General features: G+C 42.5%; 1 protein-coding gene across 1 annotated transcript in view; it reads right to left on the reverse strand.

The window, feature by feature from the left end:
• The window catches only part of SGCD (sarcoglycan delta), a 131,308-nt gene extending 107,607 nt beyond the window's left edge, over positions 1-23,701 (reverse strand). The window contains exon 1 of the mRNA XM_086470940.1: positions 23,516-23,701. Within this exon, the coding sequence (XP_086327066.1) occupies positions 23,516-23,701 (186 nt within the window). The remainder of the gene's footprint in view (positions 1-23,515) is intronic.
• Positions 23,702-24,047: the final 346 nt, after the last annotated feature.

The raw sequence follows: 24,047 nt of genomic DNA on the forward strand, positions 1-24,047 counted from the left end.
TTAGGATTGCACATGACGTTTGCTTTTACATATAAATATTTTACTGAGGTTTACTCTAAATTTACGTGCAGTGATTACGAACTTTGCTCACCAAGAAACTACAATATTAGGAGGGTCTTAAGAGAAACATGTTCCATCCTGCAACTGCTGCTTGGATCCAAGAGCATGGTGTCTGCTCCATCCAGTGAAGGAGCCATGCTGGCACAGGGGTGTCACTTCTGATTTATGGCAAGATAGACCAAGGATGTTTTTATGCCTCGGGAAATCAAACACTGTATTTTCAAAGAATGTAGATTTTCTGAGGTCACTACCAGAATTAGGAAATATCTATGTGAATCAAGCTATATTTTATTTTTTCAAGTCTACCCTGAGATTTCAGCTTCATGAATGAATCAAATAGAAATGATACAATGGGAAGCAGTTTGTACAGTGGACTGACAGGAGAGATGAATTCAGGGAGAAAGTACTTGGATTAAAAAGAATTGCACCAAGACCTTCTAGTTCGAACAAGGACGGATGCAACTTTTAATGCTCATTTCCTACAACAAATACAAGCTATATGATCACACCCTCATGTCCGCATGAGCAATGGTGGGTCTGTGACGTGAATTTTTAAACACATATTAACTACATTTTAAGCCAAATTCAGCAGAGATGATCTTAATTGTTTCATTTACTTTCTGCTTTAGTGGAGAATTCAGCATGCAACCATGTAGTAAAGAAAACAAATCTATGGTTTGAGCTTTACACTTGTTCTCAAACAAATTTCTAGTATTTTATCTCACCTCAACATTTGTGAAAGCTGCCCAAAACTATTCACAGAAACATGGCTTCAAGTGAGAGGTGCTTTCCACCTGCTCCATCTGAGTAGTCTCTGTCCTGGGACTTGCTCAGAGATCCTGCATGTGGCTATTTCCGGTTGTCCTAATTCTCAGGGGTTTTGCGTTGAAGCTTTTTAATTTCAAGTGATTTCGTTCTGATTCAGGCATACAGGTGAGAGTGCAACAGTGACTCACGGGGCAGTTGCCAGATTAGGTTTCTGTTTAAAAACCAGAAAACCTAAATACATTCCTCTGAACAGACGCTGCGGTCAGATGTGCTGTTCTGCACAAAGCCGAGCGATTGCAAAGTCGCCACCTTACGCCCACGCTCAGCCGCTTCTCAGGCCACCCCCACACAGGGCACAGCACACCCAACCATCCCTCGACCCAGTTCTGTCAAACCAGTCTAGATTTCTAAAACCTGCTATTAAAAGTGTTTAAGCAAGTTTGGATCTTTGCAACAGAACTGAGAGAAGTAACAACGATCTGTGCATTTATGCCAGTAGATGAGAGACAAGCAAGAAATCTTCAAAGGATGAACCTCTCCTACACCTGCTCGTCGCTTCTGACCACTGTGTAACCCTCCCTAGGACCAGTCACCTTGTTGATCCACGCTACACATCAGCCCACAGCCTGTAATACATCCAAGCTGGGCAACAGCAAAGAGAGCTTATAGACTAATTCAGCACTCAGTTTTTACCTTTACCAGGTGTGAAGACCTGCTTTTTAAAAATACATAGTCTGGAGGCAGTCATATTAAATACTTTACTGAGAACAAGGGAAAAACACAGAGGCTGCAGACCTCTCCAACACGGATGCTGAACAGATGTTTTCAATGTCTATTTGCATTTTGAACTAAAATTAAAGGGCACAAATCTCAATGGCTTTAAGATCTCTGCCAACAACTTATGAATACTAACAAATGGCACCTAACGATCCAACAAAACGGGTGATTTTTCTAATTCTTCTTTTGGGGAAGTAAAGATTTAACTAACTAAACAAAATGAAAGATAGAGAAGTGAAAAAAAAATCAAATAATAAAATCAAGAACTTAAAACAGAATCTTAAAGCCCCAGCTACAAAGCCTGACAGCCGTGCAAAAGTCTGACAGCAGAGATAGGGTTTAATATTCCCTTATATGAGGGAGCTTTGAATCTCATTTAATTTTATCAGGTTTAGAATCATTTGCTAGGGGCCAGGCAGCCGACTAGTGTAAATCAGTTGAGCTCCATTAACTTCTATGGAATTACAGTTTCCAATTTACATCAGCTGAGAACCTTGCTGTTATGCTACTATTATTAGCTGCTATTTATAATGCAATAATACCTAGAGCAGTCATCTCAAACATGTGGCTCAACAGGCTTTCTGACATTGCCTGCAGACACTGGAAGTCTGCTGCTCTAGCCCACGTTGCCCAGAACAGCAAAGTTGCCTGCATTGTACTACTTGCTCCCTATTCAACCAAATGGACTAATGAGGTTGGAGTCTACTGGTTAATATTGAAATCTGAGCCTAGTTTGCGATGATGTATATAGATAAACAAAATAAACACAAACATAAACATAATAATAATGCACCTTATTATACAAAAGCTGTCCCTTCCAAAAATGTCATAGTAGCAATTCACAAGGGCTTAGGAAGTAGAAAAAAGGTCCAGGGAAATGATGTGAGGTTACACTGAAGGCCAGCTGTAGAGATGCAGGGAGAAGGGGAACCCCAGCACTACCTAGTGCGATGGCTGGGCCACTTGCTTCTCAGGGAGCCAAAAATCCACATTCAAAGCTGTAGAGGGTGACTATGGAGATCCAAATCCCTCAACATTTGCAGTGAAAAGAATCAGTTTTGAGCCTGGAATTTCCTAGCTTTAAAAAGAAGTTTCTGAAGGTGATGCATTGGGAGTATTCACACTAACTAAAATTAGGACCTAACTTATGTGCTTAAATTAGGTGGCTAGAGACATTCCTCCAAGTGCCATTCCATGCAGAAGCATAACTTAGATGCCCTGAATTATTTTCTGAAGGATCCTAGATCTCTCTCTTAGCAATTCAAAAGACACTAAGGAACTACCCTCCTCCTTGCAATTACACATCAAAACAGATTGATTACAGAAACACTTCCCCACACCCATCTTCAGGAAATGGACAAGTTTTGATACCTTCTTGTGTCTCTCTGCTCAGTGTTTATTTACTATGGATGTACATCGTACTCTGGCACTGTCCAAAGAAAGAACTGTCTGTGCCCACAAAGCCAAATCAGTCACAGTCCTGCATGTTATGTAGGGGACATTTTCTCTCTGACTCTGTAAGGCAGACAGAAACAAAGGAGATCATGTCATGGTTTTGGTCCACTTTCTTCATTCGCTACTTATCTTCACACAAAATCAGGAAGAATTTTCCCTCACACCCACTAGATTACCTGCAGACCCCGTTTCATGCTCAGATTTGTCTCCTCTTCTGCAACACATAGTGAAGGCAGACACCGATCACAAAGTTGAAATCCCTTTCAGAGACAAACCAGACTTTTCTCCAAAGTTTGGCACTGTCCTGTTCCCACATCTAGGCAATGTGGGAGGATGGAGACCGAGATGCACAGATTTGCTGGGACCAGGAGGAGGTAGACAGAGAAGAGACACCAAAGAAACGATGGTTCCCATTAACAAATGCGGCATGAGGCCCATATCTCATGGCACAATCAAAACTTTACAGCATTTCTAATCAAAGTAACCTGTATCCGTTCCCTGGTTGACTCCCTGTTTTGAAGTGGAACTTCCCTTAAGTTCAAGGGCTCAGGAAGAGAAATCTAGTGCAGAGCTTTCTCTTTTTATTTATGAACTCCTACTCAGTAGACTTCAATCTCACAAAGCGCTTAAGCTTATGCAAAGTCTCTCTGAAGCAAACAGGACTGTTCACACGCCTGAAGTGCAGTCCTTTGCTGGATCAGGGTGGCAGCTCACTTCTTGTCAGTCTTTCCAAGCTCTATACATTCTGTTCAAACATCTTCTAAGGAACATGGGTTAGTGTTAAATATAGAATGCCCTCTGTTCAATTTTTTTTTCTCTGAGACTGTCACATGCTGCCGAGTTTTACAGCAGCGCTGAGCACAGATCTGCAGAGCACAAGGCTGCCACTGCTTGTCCACTGCAAGATGGTGGGTGCTTGGAGAGGTGAAAGACAGATCATCTCCAAACTTGGAAATATTAAGAAAAAGTTTTCCATTAGGACCCAATAACTTACTTGCTTATAGCAAATACTTCATTAGAACTTCTTATGCTGCCCCCATCAATAATTTGGCTGACTACAAATCCTGAGCCATTTGCTGGGTTTGTGCTGCTCTCTAGGAGGATGATTGAGAGCTCCGTATAGATTGATCAAGCGACTCATTAATATTTCACAGCTGGGCTCAGGTTGGCAGTAATTATTCCACAGATTACTTTTTCATTTGAAGTGCAGCTGGTCATCCATTACTTTCTCCATGGCTTTGAAGGTCCAATAATTCCAATTATTTTTATCAACAGGAGACAAGTAAACTGGCTCTATGGAAATCTTCCCCGACATGGGCACTGAGTAGGTGACTGGACGTCCACTTCCCTTACAAATCTGCTCTTGAGAGCTGAGATGTTTGCGTACAGTGGCAAACTCTTTCCCTGATTTTCCAATCTAGAACACAGTGTGTATTACTGCTGTAAAAGCCTGTAGCTTTGGCCTGTGCTTATAGCTGGCAGTTGCTAAGCTTTCCCTGTATGCTCAATTACCTTGGACAGGACTGGACCGTCAACTGGTTTCCACTAATGAAGATACTGGCCAAACGTGTCAGTGATCTACTTCAAAAAATAAAGCCTTGCAGTGCCATGCGGCAACAACGGCCAACCTGGTCCCTGAAGGCCAGTAGGGTCTTCTTCACTAATCAGCTGCCCCACCAGTCATGTCACATAGTCCAGGCAGGCTCACGGGCTTTGAGCTCCTGCAGAGCTCTATGTGGCTGAAGGGACACAAGGGCAACTTGAGGGCATCTGGTGAATCCAGTTACTGAAACCAAGGATGGCTTTCACAAAGCATCGTAGCAGGAATTGTCTGCATTGTTCAGAGCAAAGGAAGATTTCAAGCTCTCTCACATATCTTGATAGCTTTCTCTTCGCATGTAGCACCATAACTTGTGCTAGGGAGCTTGAAACCTGCAGCAGCCCTAACACTGGAAATTATAACGACAGAAAGGGTTCACCATAAAATTGGCAATTGGATCCAGTCTGCAAGTAAGCATTTAATCTTGGAAACATTAGCTGGATTGAACCTGACTGCTGATGAGTTATTCTCCCTTGCTTGACTGGAAGGTCATAAACATCCTTGATATTAATGGCCTGGTAGAAGTCAAGGCTCCACGCGGGTGGACTGTTCTTTCCCCATTCCTCATCCACTGAGAACTTTCTGCTCCACTTGTTCAGCAAGTGGACACTTTGAATAATGTGGGAAAACGCCACTTATCTATTCATAGGGCTCCTCCGTCTCACTGCTGCAGTACTGCCAAGTTTGCTTCAGGACAGAATTTTGTTCTGCACCTATTTTTCTTAATCTAAAGGTCGATTTAAGAGGTCTGTTCTACAAAATGATAGTTCTGGTGTTGACTGCTCTGCTCTAATAGCAGCTGCATTTATTTCACCCTTTCAGTGGGAGTGAGATTGCTTCTCTTTGACTCAGTGGGAGGAAAACTTCTGTGATTTTTTTCGTGCCACTGATGAGCGTTTCCATTGCAGCATCTTCTCCTACATTAGGACCAGGCTAATAAGACTAATAAAGCTCTTTCTTCTCTCCAGTGCCACCCACAAGCAAAGTGACTGAATGTGTGTGCTAAGTGCGCACTGCCCTTCGCATTTCTCGGTATTCCTCTATATATGGCTCCTAATACTACTCCATGCTCCACTAGAAACACAGAGGCAGTGAGACTTCAGAGGAATATGAAGCCCAGAGGTTGATGCAGAGAGTTATGTTTGGGATATTCTCCTCCACAGACTGCATTGCAGCTACTGCCTCAAACCTACATTGCTGACAATCCTCGGGGCTGTTGATGCTTTGCCATGATGTGAGAGTCTGCACACTCCTACACAGCATCATGTGGAGAGATGCCTCCCCAAAGAAAGGAGGCATTTACAGTCAGCAAGTCCCAGCACTCTGTGAGCAGGTATTGCATGTTTGTGAATGCCCAACTGGCTTTCTCCTCTCAAGGAGCCACGCGCAAGGCTGAAGACCCAACTCTGCCCAGTGGCGGTGCCAATAAAAGCCTCACCTGGAAGCCAGGCTTTCTTATGCAAGACACAAGAGACTCTCCCTGTACAACACATTCAGTTAAAATACTTGGGAAGTGCTATAGCAAGTGCCCTTACTTCAGCTCACTGCGTATGCAATACATGCATAATATCCAGGAAAGTTACAAGAGGATAATTATATTTGCTCTAATATCCTATCACACTGAGTCCTTGAAGGCACACTCCGCAATCCACCAAGCACAGAAGTATCCCAGTGGGTACGTCTACATTGTTGCTCCAAAAAAAGAGCAAAAAGGAGTGCTGGGAGCAGCCGAGAGCAGAGCACGGCCACACTCACCTCCCGGCCACACAGGGGCCTCCCAGGCGACTTGCAGACCCTCCTGCAGCAAGCCTTCCTGAGCATGGCTGCCTCCATCCAAAATTGCCTCCCAGCAGCCTGAGCCACCTGGCCTGCACGGCTCCCCACAGTCTCCACGGCCTCCAGGCAACACTTCCCAGACACAGCCACGGGCTGAGCTCCCACGCTTGCCGTCTGGAGGGATAACAGGTTTTGTGTCGGGAGTTTATACATCCCAAAGTGTGCCCTGCTGTATCTGGAAAGCTGGGGCAATCAAATATTTAACATATTGAACGAGAGTACTCCCAGCTAAGAGGAACAGCAATTAAAGACCTGCTGACTCATCAGATATCCAAGGGGATGCAACGCCGTGGGGAATGGAAATATGCTGAAGGAGCCAGACGTTTGCAGTGCACTGGGCCAGGAATTCACATTGACAGCATCCCAAACAAGCTGGGAACAACGTTTGCTTAAAATCCCCAGTGGGAAACATCATCAAGATGGGAAAAAAACAAAGGAAAATGGGTATTTTGAAATAAATGAAAGAATACATTCTTTATTCTGCAATAAAAATGACGGAAGAGGGCAGTATCATGGTCCTAGATGTCTGGAACCTGTCTGTACACCACAAGGAGCAATGTAGGTATTTTTGAAAACATGTTTTTTCTGCTTTCTCTGCAAACTTACCCACTTCTATGTGCATACATCAGGCATGAATATACATTTTTTAATGGGGCCAGTTCTGGTATTTCTGCTTAGTATCTGCTTGTGTGTGTGCTGCTTGCTGGCCCTGAATCAATGCCCTGTCTGAAGGGGGATGTGTGTGAGTCTGATCACAGATACTGGATCTTAAGGTCACATCTGATTTTGCTTTTGAGCAGAAGACAGTGTGTGTAATCGCTGAATCAGCATACTGATTACACTATGTAAAAGGATTAAAGGCAAACCTCAAGTTCCATAAACTCATCCCTGAGCCTAATGAAAGCAAAACTGGACCTGCAGGCATTAATATCCACATAAGCAGGCTGCTGTGAGTGCACAGGTCCTGCAAGTGCCAGTACTATGCGAAGTGAGTTGGAATTTTCTGTGATTCGCTGTCAGGAGACATTAAAAATCTAAGAAACTGTGAAGTTCCTATAGCTGATGATACTGAACAGATATCTACTACATATTTCCACACCCTTACAGATAAGCCTGTGACATTGCCCACTGGTCAGCAGCCAGGCAGGTGGCAGCACAGAACTGGACAGGAGTCCAAATCTTGGTGACCACTAGACAGATTTATCATTTTCATTGCTGCAAAACCATGCTTAAAAGCAAGTAACTGCGTAAGTCAGTGCAGGACTGGTGGCTTACAACTTTCCAGCTGTTCACTTGGGAAAATGCCCTTTATGTCACTGTATGGTTTACTTCTCCAACTGTTGTAATGGAAGATAAAGAAACTTTCTCTCTGCAATATCAAAACTGTGATGTAAAAACCACAAGGGCAAGCCAAAGCTCCTGTTTCTCTCTGCTGCAAAATGTTCCTCTGCTTCATTTTCCATAAACCTTCCTGGTGTCCTGTAAATACCCCCACAAAATCACCCACCTGGAGAGACAATATCCTGATCTCACCACCAGAAGAAGGTCACTTGAGCACATCTGTATACCTCAGTTGAGGTGCTCATTTGTAAGTTTGGTTAACCTTAAGGCAAAGTGCCCTTTAAGTGTGTAACACTTTAGCCCTAAAATACTTAATCATTAACAATTTAAAGCAGAAAGGAATTTAAGTGAGTTAGACATCCCGTAATAGGCCTTTTGACTAGGGCCATTAGGAACATTTTCGTTCAGTTCAGACATAATTTATCAACCTGAGTGGAATTCACCTGAAAGGCAGACAGCGCCTTCTGCTCTTCTCTTAAAAAAAAAAAAAAAAAAAAAAAAAAAAAAGGGGAAAAAAAAAAATCCATTCAGCTTTTCTGATTTCCTACATAGCTTAAGGTTATGAATGCCAGATAGCTTCCAGCTAGGCATTTACTGCTGTCTTTAATAGCCAAAATCTATCAGAAACCTCCTGAGGCTAAATACAGACAAGAGAGCAAAAAAGTAATCATTTTATATTCCAATCTCTGGTAAGAGAAACCTGCTGAAAGAAGGTTAAAGCACTGTACAGTTGGTCTCCTTACTATTTCTAACTCATTAGTTAATTATCACAGCTTGGCGAGTTCCTTAGCCAACACGCAGCTTTGCTGACTTCAGGGCACCCATGAAAGCAGCAGAGCTACCCTGGGACCCCTGCAGCAGCAGCCCCCAACACTAATGTACTTCTGGATAGCAACAGTAAATTAAGGAAAGGGCACAGCTTAGCTATTAAATAGCAACAGGGCCATAAAATAAGACATTTCAGCATCTATATGTGATTTTTAGGCTGGTGTCAACTTACAGTGATGCTCCAGTTATTCTGTGGAATAGAAAGTCTGACAGCCTCTATAAGCATGGCTCATTTTTATACGGGAAACATATAAAAATGCTGATGCTTTATACTGTTGTATATAAACATGAAAAATAGCAAAGGTAAGCCAGAAAAGGTTTAAGTCCTTCAGAATTTAATAGAAAAAATATCCAGCCATCTTTCTGAGTGATTACAGAAAATTACATCCCTATCAAAGAACTGGGAAAGATAACAAAAAGCTGCTAGGATGGACATGTTCTCTGCTTAGTTTAGTAGACTTTGAATGTAATTTCTACTGAGCTGTAGTGATTTCATTGCTCTTAATTTTTAAAGACCTTTTTTCCTGTACAGACAAGTACAGAAACGGTATGAAATACCTGAAATACATCTCAATATACCAGAATATAAAAATGCCATATTGTCACATTACACTTTAAATACTGACTCTCTCCTCTCCCCATAATTTAAAAACACCCATGCCACCACTTTTCTTTAACACAAGGCATGGACGATCCTGGCACTTCAGCTGCAGAAATCTGTGTACAGCTGGGCTAGCAGGCATCAGCAGAGGAAAAATACTGTATTGAAAAGGAAGGTTCATTCCTCTGATTGTAACAAGATGATGTTGAATGCCTGACTTGGCATGGCCGTGAATGATTTTTAATGGAACTAGAAAGATGGGAACTTATTAAAAATAAATACATCAGGCTGTCTGTTACTTTTACTAGTGAACACAGAGGAACAGAGAGGAAGGGACTGTGAACACTCTGAGACTACCATTGACTGCAAATTTTTAAAAATTAATTTACTCATTAAAACTGAATGGAGACACCTCTGATCAGACTCCTTATCCATAGGATAAAAAAAGGAGGTGCAGAAAAATAGTGAGCAAACAACAGGCCACAGTAACAAAGACCACACAACGTCCATCGTGGTCATCCATCCCTCATCCCCACAGCACAGACACGACGACTGGCTACTGCAGCGTGACGGGCCTGAAAGTACAGGCAACTGCTCTGCTTCCACATTTTATGGTTTTAAAGGATTTTCACAGGGGGCTGGCAGCTTTGGTAACTGATTAGTGTATATTACTAAGACAATTCACAGGGCTGCTATAAGCCAGAAGGAATCACGCTGGGAGATGCTTTCTGCTCTAAATATAGCACCACAAGAAATGAAATCCAAGTGACAGATTTCACTGGGATTTCCCAGGGTGAAATGCATTGCATACATGGCTCATTAGAGACCTTTAAAACAAAACCAAGAACACAGATTGCACCAGTGTATTCCCTTCCTGGTGCTGTTACAGAAAACATTTTGCATAAATAGCGGTCATTTCCCCACCATGAATCTCATTATCAATCCATATTGGCATTTCAGCCAGCTCATCCAATATCAACATCAGTCACAATTGTGACTAAGCAGTGAATTTAGCCATTTAACTTCATATTTCTCATTGGTTGGATTAATTTTAAGACATGAAATGAGGAAAAGAAAAGAAAGAAATTAGTATGTCTAGTAGATTATTGTAATCTCATTTACTGGGGTTCATGTATAATTGTCCCCCATATCCAGGTTTCTGAGCCATGTTTCCAAAGCTGGGAGCCTGCTTCTGTAAGACTTCGGAGCACAGATTTGTAGTTGTTCCAGCTATTTCAGTTCACAGAGCTCTCTTGGGTCCTTGTCTGTGTTTTGTACTGCATAAATTCTCACAGCATCTATGTATTTGTTTTAAACTGAGAAACTTAAGAGGTGAGTGAAATCCATTTAATGTGTCACCCTATAGATTATTATCAACCCAAAGCAACAGTCTCTTTTGTTCCCTATGGGGGGGAGAGGGACCCCAAAAGACTCCCCAAAACCAGGACACATTCATCTTTCCAATTGCCTAAATATTGCCTATATTTCAAGGTTTAAAACCCTTCCCTTTGCAGCCTTCCTTCTGAAGATATTCTCTCCAGCCTGTTCTTCTTACACCCATGTAACCCCGAAGCGATGCCATGGCTTTACATCCCTGCAAGAGGAGAACAGAGTCATGCATCAAACAACTGTCTACTCTCTGTTTATTTAGCATACTCTACAGGCAAAATGGAATTAACTGTCTTCCCTGCCCCAGGCTCTGACACCACCTGCAACACAGATTTTTCCCCCAGAGTGGGAAGCCATTCCCTCATCCAGACTGCTCCTGGAGGGGAATCTCTTAATGCCATTTTGGTGAGTGCAAATTCGTTATGAGTCACAGTGAGTTGCTCTGGCTGGTACATGGGAGGATGGGACATACGACCATGGTGCTGCTCCTGTGGGTGAAGGGGTACAGGATGTCTCGGCTCCCGCTGCATCACAGGGCTCCCGGAATCACAAGCACAGTGGTGGCACTGGGGTCTTTACTGGCCTCAGTCTCCCCATACAGAGAACTGTTGTTTTAACCCTGAATATGTAAAAGCTCCTCATTCTTAGCTCAAAGAAATAAGGACAGACAAGGCAAACTGTTCTACAAAAAAGCTTCCTATTAGAAGAAAGGTGTAATGACATTAAAAGTAGCTCCACTGGGAAGAAGAAAGGAATAAAACACATGTGCCTTCTAACATACCGGGTTTTTCTTGGGCAACGTACAAGAACTGAATCCTTTATAATACTAACAAAGACAAATATCTCTGGTCAGTATGTCTTGACATGTAACTTCAAATAAAGATGAAATTTGCCTTATAATCTATATCTGCTGGTGAACTGAATTGTTCTCCCTTCTAGATAATGCAGTTTTCTGTAAAACCACAGCAGAATTCCTGGGATCCACCCAATCTCCTCATAACCCAGCCAACAGCTGCTCAATCACAAGGTTCAAGGCTTTGCTGCAAACCGTCTATTGGTCTCTGTTGATGACACCTCTCCGTAAATACAAAGGTTGGACTCGAGGAACTTGAAGGTCTCTTCCAACTGAAACTGTTCTATGACTATGATTCTAAATAAGTGCTTGATTCAGAAATATTTTATGTCCATAAATATGTAATTAGCAGGAAACCCCTTTGTAGCATGCAGAGGAAATAAAGATTATAAAAGGTATTTGATTTCCTAGTTTCCTAGAACAAAATTCTTTAATATCTTGTTTTGAAAGATTAAATATTTGTTGTCAGAAACAATACCACCCTACTAAATAATCTGAATCAAAATCAGCACCTACACACATCTATATGACTTGCACCTACACAAAATACAAGTATTTCAGAGCTCTGCATACAGAACTAAAGCACTTCTTTTTTTTTTCCTCTAAAATGAAGAGGTGCACCTTGGCAAGCATATTTGCTTGGTAAGAAATAAAGAGGCAGGTCACATATGTTTTCATGTATTTAACTGTAGGTGTGTCCTGGTTTGGACTAAACTGGAACTAGTTCTGGTTTAGTGCTTTAACTTTTCAGTTAAGTCTCCTCTAACTAACTGCACTTTCTGAAACAGCAGCATGTTTTTCCAGACAGCGGCTGCTCCCAGCAGTGACAAGGCCTGATGTTTATAGTTCGTACCAAGGAATGGGATGCAGAGAGGCCCTTGCTTATACTTGTTCTTGTAGTGACCAAGATCACTGCTGAATCTTGTACTGCATGTTGGGGTGCCGGGAGTGAAAAGGGTCACAAGCACGAAAAAGGTTGCCCCTGCAGGGAGGAGTGAACTGGACAGGTGACCCAAACCTGACCCACAGAGTGTTCCATCCCATAGACGTCATGTTCAGTATAAAGCTGAGAGATCACGAGGGTCTCTCTCTCTTCTTCGCTGGCCAACACCTGAGGAGGACTCTGTCTGTTCTGTCGTCAATCCCAATCCGTGCATCCCTGAATCCAGTGCCTAAGTCCAGCTCCTGCATCCCGTCCCTGTCTGCTGCCAAGTCCAGCCTGGGACTGCCTCAGTGCCAGCCCTGGGGTGTAGTGGTGACGTATTGTCATCAGGGTGAGGGGAGTTGGGTTCGGTATTGATTTTGTACATATTGTATATATTTCATTATTTCCTTATTCTTATTATTACCTTTTCTTTTATTGTTATTGTTTCATTAAAGCTGTTTTAGTTTTCTTTTCCAAACCATAAAGTCTCTCTCCCTTGTTCTCTCTCCTTTTCGCTTTTGGGAGAGGAGAGGGGTTAGTAGAGAGCATCTGTCATTTGTTAGTGGCTGGCCCAGACTCAAACCTTGACAAGGTGCAACTACAAAAAAAAAAAAAAGACAAATCTACTGCTGACAAACAGTAACATTTCCATTTCTGACCTGTAGCCCTCCAAGAGGTCACTGAAAGATTTCAGTCCATCTAGACATTTTATATGTTTCAATATACTTTAAGGAGAACCTTCAGAGTAATAAAAAGCAGAAATCAGATGCACGTTCCTGCTGACGTGCAATACAAGGCTTTAATGAACAATGCAAGAACACAGTAAAGCAGAACGCTCTTATGTTTTTCAACATCGGTATCTTCAGTAGAGAGAATAAACAGTAGAAAACGGCCATGTCTGCTGTTACAACACATACACTTTTATTTTTGTCATGCCTGTTTTCAGATTCATAATATGAGGAGGGATTTTAATAGAGCCAAAGGGTGCGATCAGAGTGACTGTGCTGCCAGAAGCGGCACGGAAACACTGAGAGTCGTAATTAGGCAGAACATGTAATTGAAGTGCCACACGCTTGAGCCCAAGGTGGTGGCTTTAATGAGAGGTGCTGTGCTTCTCCCCATCACAGCACCCACAGACTCCCATCAGGCCCCTCCGGCCACAGCTCAGCCCTCTGTGCCCAACAGACACCACAGCATTTCAGCAAGAGGAGCAGGACTGGTTCCCAACACCCACGCCACAGACGGGTGGTTTACAAAATGTCATGCCTGCTTTAGAGGCACCCTCCATGCACCAGGATTACCTGGCAAGGCACTGGCAAGCATCCTAGAAGAGGTCGCCCAAGCCCATATTCCTATGTCAACACCACCTGCCAAACTATAAGCAGTTTGTCATGAGAAAGAACCACTTCTTGCCACAACAAAGATGAAGGCTGTGGCCTTGGAGCCCTGTACAGGTGGAGGAGGAGGCAGATGTCTGAGATGCTCCCAACACCAGAGGCAGTACTGCTGCTCAGCCACACATACCTTGAGCTGGCAGAGCCCTTCTCCTGTGCTTCACATGACACACTAAACCAAAAGGCTTGTAATGTTTTTTTAGAATAACCAAAATACCATTGGAAGTCAACAAGAACTGTAAAAAACCAGAAACCTGTGATGGAAATCAAACCACCAGGAGGATTTAGGCAAGACATGTGCACCTGCACGCCCTGTGCCCATCTGCAGGGGACATCGTCACACAGCACAGCCAGTTTGGGAGGATGGACTGTGCCCTTGGACTTCTCATAAGCACATCAAAAACCAGATTTTCGAGTAATTAAACTTTAATTTTAGCTGGTTAACCCACACTGAAGAATCATTTATGAGGATCCTCAGTCACCTTAATTGCATGAAGATAAAATAATTTTCAGGGACCCCATGTGTGGGAGTGAACTTTTCAGGTTTGTTTTTTTTCCTTTTTCCTGTGGTGGGGTGGAAATTCTGAAGACTTCAATTAGAAGCAATTACCAGAGATGTAGAGGCTTCTCTGAGGTTAAGCCACCCTTCATTTTCTAAAGAGAAGCCTTTAATTAAATGCAAATAATCACAAATTTCATATAGCAGATTGCCATAATTTCACTATTGGTTACTGGATCTCATTTAAAAAGGAAAGAAATGGGCAGGAGTGCTGGGTGGACCTGAAGTAATGAGAACTCAAGAGGTCAAGGCTGAATTACCTGTGTAAATCTCTTCCTCTTCTATATATCTGTCTGCAACCACATCATTTCAGTGTTAACAGGTTGTCCTTCATGCAAGTGCACTGGAGTGTAGTCCCATAGAAACTCAGGCCTCAATACAAATAACTACCTCAGTCCATCTTACTGTTGACCATGGCAATGAAGGCAGGCTGGGTAATGGGGAAGATGTAATTGAAGTGGAAATGACCAGAACTAAAATGCAAGCTATGATGAATTCAAACTATATATTCAAGCTCATCTCCATAGCAGAGCTCTGGAAGAACAGGCACATGAAATGGAAACAAGCACTTTAAAAATTTATCAAATCAGGTATGGTAGCGTGTAAGTGGAGAAGAGATAATACAGTGTCTGCAGGAGAGGAGGGGAAAGACAGACTCCACACAACAACAGGTCTGTAATTCTGTCCCCAAAACTGTCAGTCTTTAGAGCAGGTTCTGACAATTACAGAAGGTAAATAAGGTAAATGCATACAACTGGAGAGACTATGCTAGTTTTTTCTTACTCCTTTTGTTTAGTCAAACACAAGCTTATCATAGCGAGCAGGCAGTGGTTTGCCTGCAAGCTGGGGCTTCACCCAAAAAAAGTGAAGGTTTCTGCTGCTAAGTACTTTGTGCTTTGCACAGTCACTTCAGTGTGAGAGAGACACTTCTGTCCCGTTTCCATGGATTATAGAATCACAGAATCATAGAATCGTTTAGGTTGGAAAAGACCTTTAAAATCATCCAGTTGAACCATTAACTCAGCACTGCCAGGTCCACCACTACACCATGTCCCTAAGTGCCACATCTATAGGTCTTTTAAATACCTCCAGGGGTGGTGACTCAACCACTTCCCTGGGCAGCCTGTTCCAATTCTTGACAACCCTTCCAATGTCCACTCTATAATCTGTCAATTATGCTACAACCCAAGATGCAAACAGCAGGGTTTCAGGACAAAATGCCAAGAAACATTTTAAGAAGCAGCTTTCTGAAAAGCTGATGGCTTTGCAGTTCCAGGATAAGCTGAAGGAGGCATGGAGGCTACTCCAAGCAGCATGTCAGCCTTAAGGCAACTGCGCAGAAGAGGTGCTTCAGAAGAATCATATTTTTGTATATAGCAATGGCTGCTAGGTTTTCAAAGCTGAGAAGGTCATTGCTCTCTGCAGTGCAGAGAGTTCAGGAAGGATGTCAGGAAGCTTAGAAGGAAAAAAGCACACGGAACAAGAGAAGAAACAATGGAAAACTTATGCAAGCTGAGCCATGTCATTTCTGTGTGCATTCCCAAATTAAATCATTTCTCCTACTGTACTGTGAGAACATGGGGAGGGATCAGATTGTAAGCTATTCAGAGGAGTAACTGATTATCGACATTTTAGCAGTGAGCTTGGTTTTGTTCTTTTGCACATTTATAATAATACCTTTTACATGTTCTCTAAGAGACAAATCTCTCTCTGCTTCAGAACTGCTAGTCTGAAGATCTTTTGTTGGCACTGAGACGAATGCTAATGTGAAGTATCTTATTTCTTCAGATGAAAGAGAAGGTGAGAACAATCCCCTCCAGAGTGAGATGGCAGAATGAGGGGATCTGGGATCAAGAGTTTATGACTCACTCCTCCCCGCACAGCCCACCCATGCCCTCCTCACTGTTTGCCAGGTCCTCCTGCTATTGTACTGTGAAGCAGCTCCTCCCGCTCTGAGAAAGCTTCCCATCGCACTCCCTGCAACACAGCAGGGACATGGGGCACCAGCAGACAGGACTCTCTCCATTCACAGGCAGAAATGCCTGGAAATGAAGCATTACAGCAGAGACCAAATGCTCGACCTCACGTTGCAAACCACCCAAATCCCTGCCACTCTCTTCCCTTCTCCATCTATTTTTATCTCTCTGTTCTTAGAGGGACCAAACAAAGCCACAATGAATTTTTAATGCAGTGATGTATTTTCCTGCTGTGGAGATACGCAGGAGACTGCTTATTGAGGCTTGACAGCATTGTCCATACAGCAAATCTGCCAGATGATGGTTTGCCTGTATGCATGCACTGAACTGCAAGTATGAGCAGAGGGGTGTTGTTGAGTTTCCAACAGCTTCCTTCAAATCAGAAGTAGTATTAACAAAGAGATGCTGGGTCCTGGGGTATCTGGGCATCAGGGCTAAATTCTCTGGTGTCCAGTAGGAAAATAGCACGAACAAAAGTTTTTTTCTGGTATGAGGACATTATAACATCTCTCACTCCTGATGAGTAGCAAGTACAGAGCTTATGCAGCAGCTTCTTCCACAGTAGGGAGGAAGCTTCAGCCCAAAATATTTGAGGGAAAAGGGCCATCTGCCATCATAACACTCTGTACACCACAGACTGCCTCATACAATAGTCAAAGAATAAAACCAAAGAATAACCTAAGCGATTCCAGCGCAGCATATCCAGCTTGGTTTAGTGGTACTAGTGGAACACTTACTTTTTCACAATTTCTTTTGCTCCCATGACATATCTGTAAGCATATCCAATGCTGTGGCAGGGCTCTGAAAAACTCAATGGTTCTGCAGAGAGTACAGACAATGAGGTAAAATTATGGGGTCCTTTCATCACTTCTTGGTAACAAGGAAGATGAAAGCCTTATGTGCTTATGCTGGCTGAAAATATGTGGTATTAGGATAATAAAAATGAAATATTATCAGAGACTGAGTTTTCATAGGTGTAGCACTAGAAGAAACTGATGCACTACAAGTCAGCAAATAATCAGTACCAAATGCTTGACATTCTGGAGGACTCAGCAATGAAGGGGTCAAACTTATAACAACATCATGTAATATCCTATTAAAACTGACTATATTATTCTAAACCCCAAAGGAGCAAAGGCAAAAAAAGTATTATATGTTATCTTTAAAAACAGTAATCCTAATTGCTTTTCATACAGAAACAGAAACTCTCTAGGAATTAAATTCAAGTCTCTAAAAAGAGTAAAAGAAAACGAAAGCCCATTTTTCGCTCAATCCAGGAGGAAGGAAATTAGAATTTATTGTAAAAAATCTGCAAATAAAAAGCATTACGGTAAAGGGCTTGATCCACCAATGTCAATGCCAAGTTCCTACTGAATTCTGGAGGGTAAAGACTTCACCTGTAGAAACTTCTTCACTTAACAGTACAGTCACTCACAGTATTGCTGGTGTTGTCAGACCACTACAAGATTAACATCTTTGTATCAGAAGATGCAGTCCATGTGAATGAGGAAAGAAGGGAAACGCACAAAGCTCTTGGGTCACGCAGGCAGTCTCAAAACAATTACATTTTTTATAAAAAGAGCAACACGAATTAGGATGGAAAAGTGCACAATTTTGTATGCGTGTGTGTGCGATGGAGAGAGAGAAAAAAAAGTAACTTCACTCTTTCCTCAATAAGGATATAGTAATATTAATACTAACTCTAAACAATTTTAGCTGACTGATTACAGTTGCACTACAAAGTAGAAGCTGAAAAGCAGGTCAGATTTCCTTCCCATTGCACCTAAAGAGACCCCAGAGAAATCATGAAAAGGAAATATAAACTGCACAGTCATTTTCTTCTGAGGCAATTTTTAATTTAAAAAAAATTGAGAACAAAGTCTGTTCCTTTAAATCATTAATAAAAGAGTCCTGCCTGTTACGGCAACGAGCTTTCCTAACTGTAATCCATCTTTACTGCTGTGTTGTTACCCTACTGTTTTCCTGTAATTAAAATGTGGCAGGTAGTTTACACACAAGAGGGAGTAATTGTATTGGAAATAACTGTTCATAACCAAATTTTCAAAGCTCATTTTTCTTATCACCTTTTAATAAAGAAAGCAAGATAATAATGATATTTAGCATTTGTGCCACCTACCTACAGCAGCATTTTGTCTCTGTAAATTGCTAACATTTCATTCAACGATGTTAAAACATACCTCTTCAACTGTGAATGCAGCCTGCAGCAAAAAGGGAAAATTCTTAACAATTGCAGTCATTTGTTCCTGTTCAATTAAAATAATAAAATATGGCTGAACCTTATGCTAAAGGATGCCAGCCTTCAAAAATCCTTGTGTGGTTCTGGAAGGAGACCACAGAGTTTGCATGTCCTGTGGTTAGGCAGCACCCCAACCTCAGCCTGACCAGGCCAGGAGGGGAAGGTGCCTCTCTCTCTGCATCCGAAGGAAGGTGGAATGAGGCGCGTCATTGCCTGCCCATTCCTACACTGCACTTCCTCGAGGGTGCATGCACAGATGGCACAAGCAGTCTGCATGGATTTGCACAGACCTGGAAGCAGCACATGCTCTCCTAGTTTGGAGGAAGGTGTTAAGTTTGGCTCATGAAGGCCCTCCTAAATACTAAAGTTGCAGAATATTTTCCTTACAAAGACTATTCTGGAGCCTTCACTTTGGATGATTCTTAGAAGACAGTTCTCCAGGAATTTCAAGCCTTGCAAGCTGATAAGGGGAAAAATATTATTTTTCTATTTAATATTTTTTACAGCCTAGTAGAATCTGCCAATATATAGGACTACAGAGTGCCACACGCAAACATCTTCTGTCCAAAAGAGCATACAATCCAAAACATACAAACAGACAGCTATGGGTACAAACACCAGGGAAGGGCAAAGGAAAAGCAAAGAGTCCTCAGTGGTTTGATGGGCAGACAAGTAGACGTGCGTTTGCCATTTAAATGCAACCACAACAGGACACAGATTTCATCTCTCCTGTTTAGAGGTCTTCCCGCTGCCTAACAGACTATAAACGGCTAATAATGGATAACGCTTTGGACTCCTAACACTGTGTAAAATACGAAGCATTGCATGCTGCCCTTGTGGAAAGAGGTCAATATACTGTCATTACCCATTATCTGAACCTTCTGAGCCTTGTACTGTTTAAAATAAGGATATTGGTTTGCTGCGTTTATGCAAGTACATCATTTGTTGTAATATTCAGAAACTAATACAAAAGGAAGCTTTTAAAAAATGGTTTAAGCTCACTAGTAATAGCTGAAATAGAGATTCCCAGCCCATTGTAGGCACAGAACACAAAAAGGCAATCCTACCACTAAAGAGCTACATCACTGGATGCTAATGCAGGTGGACCACAAAGAGGAAGGTTGTTAAGAGCACTGGTTCCAGCCTTGGAATTAGATTAGCACATATGAACACTTGCAGGGGCTGTGCCAGCCTCAGCTGAGCTCTGTGCAGCTCGAGATTGAGCCCTCCACAGCTCGAGGTTGAGCCCTCGACCACGCAGGCATGTCAGCAGGATACAGCCCAAGCCTGCGCTGGGCCTGCACACTGAGCAGCTGAGTCACACACACAGCCCGCAGGCATTAGTGTTTTCTCCTAAACCCAGTACGTGCGAACCACATGCTTCTGCCAGGCTTGTCCAAGATCTGAATGGAGTGTGCTTTACCTATATAGCATCATAAAGCTGAGTTCTGGGTGGTGGTTTCTACCTCAATTAGGTTAGGCCACCATCAGGGTGCATTTGGGTTTCAACCCAAATTGGTGGCTTTAAGTCCAGATTCATTCCATGGCCGTGGTTTGGCTTAAAAATCAAAGTAAGGTTTAGAGGTAGCAGCCTTCACAGAGCTTCCTGCAGTCCCAGAGCAGCAGATGTAAATGTCCCATCACGCAGCCCTGATGTAAATGAACGAGATAAACAGACCTTGCTATGGGCATCAGCTGTGGGGTAGGCAGATGATATTCAAGGTCCCCTCCAGGCCTGTTTTTCATACAGCCTGTGCCTGAAAAAGGCATTTAAAATAAATTGAAGATCAAATATTACATGAGAAGTGAATGACTGTGCCAGAGGACAGACTAGCCAGTGACCAACTGGCCTCACATGAACATGACACTGCTTTGACAGCCCCGTGTAAAAAGCAATAGCCACACATAAATTTGTTCAAATCTTGAACATTTAGACAAAAGCAAAACCTAGAATAAATTAGTGATGCCTTGCTTATTAAGAGCAGCAGATTGGAAGCTTACGGTTTGATTTTATAGGAGTTGTCTCCTGGAGCACGAACCAGCAGGGCATGCAGAGAGAAGAGAGAGGGAGGTCAGGGCTTGACGTGGAAGTGGAGTGGATGGATATTGCTACAATGTGTGTGACGAGGTGATTTTTTTTTTTTTTTTCACTAAGATTGTTTTGCTTCATCTCCTCCTCCCTTCTCCACTCCCCATTATCAGCATTTAAAACACCCCCGAGTTTTCTTGCGCAGGTTTGCTGTGCTCATTAAAATACTGTGAGCACTTACTGGCTATAATGAGCTCTCATTAAATTCTGGTAAGTGCCAGGACTGTTCTGTGGAGTTGAACAGACTCAGTTCTGGGAGGAGAGCTCAGGGGTGGGAAGGTACTGGAAATACTACGTTTTCCACAAGAACAGAATACAAACTTTCCTCCCCTTTTTTGCTCTGCAAGCACTGCGGTAACTCAGACCTGGTAAGCAGCAGCTATTGCTTACTGACTACTCGAATCATTCCCCTGCCCCAGAAGGACTCTCAGCTCCTCTTATCAGAACAGGAACAAATTAAAGATTTTTCCATATTTGCATCTCCTCATTTGAGAATTTTCCTACATTTGTTGTTTAGAGATAAAAGTCTGCCTCTAAAAATTCACTTAGCAAAGTGGTTTTCTCAGCCTCAGGGAATGGTGCAGGAGGGATTGCAGAGCAGGATCCAAAGCAGCTGGCAAGGCTGCAGAAGCAGCAGGAGATCAGGAGATGAATGGGTGCGTACAGGGGCAAGGATCACATTTTACATGCCCTGTTCTTACATCTATTTCGGATTGTCTGTGTCTGAGACACACACCCCGACTGGTGTGGCCATGCCTATATCCATAAAGCAGTTCCCTTCTTCTAACATTAGAAGATACGAATTAACCAAAACCATATACAAATGTATTTTATCTTGGACTAATCCCCAGTGAATCAGACGGCAAGTGACTACTTAAGGAAACAGAATCAGACAAGAGCTTGAAGATCAGTGCATCCCTAAAAAAGCTATGTATATCCTAGTGGGGTGGAGAGAGCTGCTGGAAGTGGAATGTTTCTGTACCTGTCACTCAGAGATGACCCTTCTGCAGATGGCCTGCAAAATGCAATGCCTCAGGAGAGGGCAGTGAGGGAGAAAGGAGCAGAGAAGTTCACCTGGCTTCCCAAGTGATTTGTAGACAGCTGACTGACCACCACTACCAAATAGCAGAAAGCATGGGACCGACATAGTGAAGTTATGTTATCCTAAAGAAATATTTCTTTAGAATAGTTCCTGAAAAGTGAAAATCTGAAATCGTATTACTTTGTGCTTGGACTGGTGATACCCATACTGCTGCCTGTACGACCTGTAAGACCAAGTCTTCCATCATGTCAGAAATACTTATTTTCAACTACATTAATCTAGATCACAGTTCAGCACATGGTCATCAAATGTGTATCAAAATGGCATCAATTTCACAAGATTAAATAACTGATCTGGTTAAGCATTAACTGCTCCAGTTTGGCTCACTCTTTACCCACTCACAGGAGCTTTTTGTGGATTGCTGCTTTGCAATTGCTTGCTCCCTAAGCACACGTGCATTGCAATCTTCTCCACACCTTGACAGCATCCTGGTTAGAGAAAATGAATGCTACATGTTCCCCTGACACAGCATTTTGTCTGCTGGATACAGTAAGTCAGAGATTGTTTACTCAACTTCTCACGGCCCATTAATGACATAATGTTGGACACAGCTGTTCAGGGCTTCACAAGACCAAGCAGAGAAAGAAATGCCGGGAGACTTCAAACATGCTGCTCACATCAGAGCCTGTCTGAGAAAGTTGTTGAAAGTGGTCTTGGGGAATTTAGCCTTACAGCTCCCTCACGAAGCATATCCAGGATGAAAGCCTCAAACTTAGTTTTTCCTGAAGACTCAAATGATCTTAAAATAACTTCATTTGACCAAGCTGGCAAGGACTGCTTTGAATAAGAGGGGACCAACAATTTCTTTTTCACTGTGCTTGGCTGAATATCTACTGAAAAACTAGGACCTACCACATATAAAGGCTCACTAGCCCTGGAAGTGGGGTGTGCCTGGTTCATCATGTCTTGACTTTCAGTGTGTTTGAAAAGGAGAGGTGAAGCTCCCCTGTAAAAGGGCAATCCAAGGTCAAGGCACCCTTAAGATCTCAAAAAGAGTTTGAACAGAGTTCAAGTGATGCAGAGTGCTCTGAGCCCAGAAGGCACCATCTGCTCCAGTGCAGTCTACCTCCCAGTACAGCTGCCCAAAATTTTTCTAGGGGCTTCTGAAAACCTAACCCTGGCAAGAGAGTGCTGCTGGTAGCATTGATGTGAACCAACCACAGCACAACAAGGATAAAGAAATGCTTCACCTAAATACCACACCCAGGGAGCCACTCTGGAATTTTTTTTCTTTGTGAAGCTTCTGGAACCACGTCATTATAAACAACACAAATTTTCCCTAAGAAAAAGGCAAATCAAGTTTATTGACTTCCCAGTCACAGAGAAAAGTAGAAAAAGTCTAAGAGAAAGGCTCAAACCCATTCCCACCCCCCAGTTCAAAATAACCTAGTTCATTATTTTAGAACACTTTATAATTGAAAATCAGGGTAGGGTGGTGTATATTGTTTACATACATACATGTATATATATAGCAGGTAGGAGGAACATGATTTGTAACGCTGAGCTGATTCCTCAGCTTGGCAATACCGCAGACATCTCCAGCAGAAAAAGAGGATCATTGAGTAAATTTGTTCTTCCCTGCAATAACGGCTATGCATGGCAACTAAAATACCCTGTATCAAAGCTGTATCTGAAGTCATGCTCAGAGGAAAGACCATCACCCTCCCACATCTTCCCCAGAACTTTCAGGGTAACCCCTACTTACAATTGTGAAGTTCATAACCTTCAGAATCCAGATGGTCATAGCAAGGTTCACCAGGATTAAAATCATTAGGAGCAGCACAAAGAAATAGAGGCATCTCTTCCTCCAGCCATAAATCCCCACTTTGTATACCTGGGGTCCTTCTGAGGTCTGCATGGTGCTCCGGTGCGCGTACTGTTCCTGAGGCATCTGAAATGATCACAAAGAAATAACCATGTGTATTAAGCGGCAAGATAAATCCAAAGATTAAAAAGAAACTGATTGTGTCTGTGCATCTTAGAGGATTTTGTCTTTCCTTTTTCGGAGTTTACCAGCTGGGTAGCGTCTCTTTTGATATCTTGGCTCTCCATTATTTTTCTTTCTCCTTACTGTATGCAGTGACATACCAAAACATAATTTTGTATGTTAAATGTGTATATATATTTTTATAAATACGCATAAGCATACTGTCTAAAGGTATTCTATGGAGTTCACTCTCAAGTGACTCTGTTCACTGCCCTAGGTTTTGCAAGGCAGGCACTCCAGGGCCTCTAAG

This window comes from Leptosomus discolor, chromosome 10, assembly GCF_034619465.1.
Source record: "Leptosomus discolor isolate bLepDis1 chromosome 10, bLepDis1.hap2, whole genome shotgun sequence".
NCBI lineage: Eukaryota > Metazoa > Chordata > Aves > Leptosomiformes > Leptosomidae > Leptosomus > Leptosomus discolor.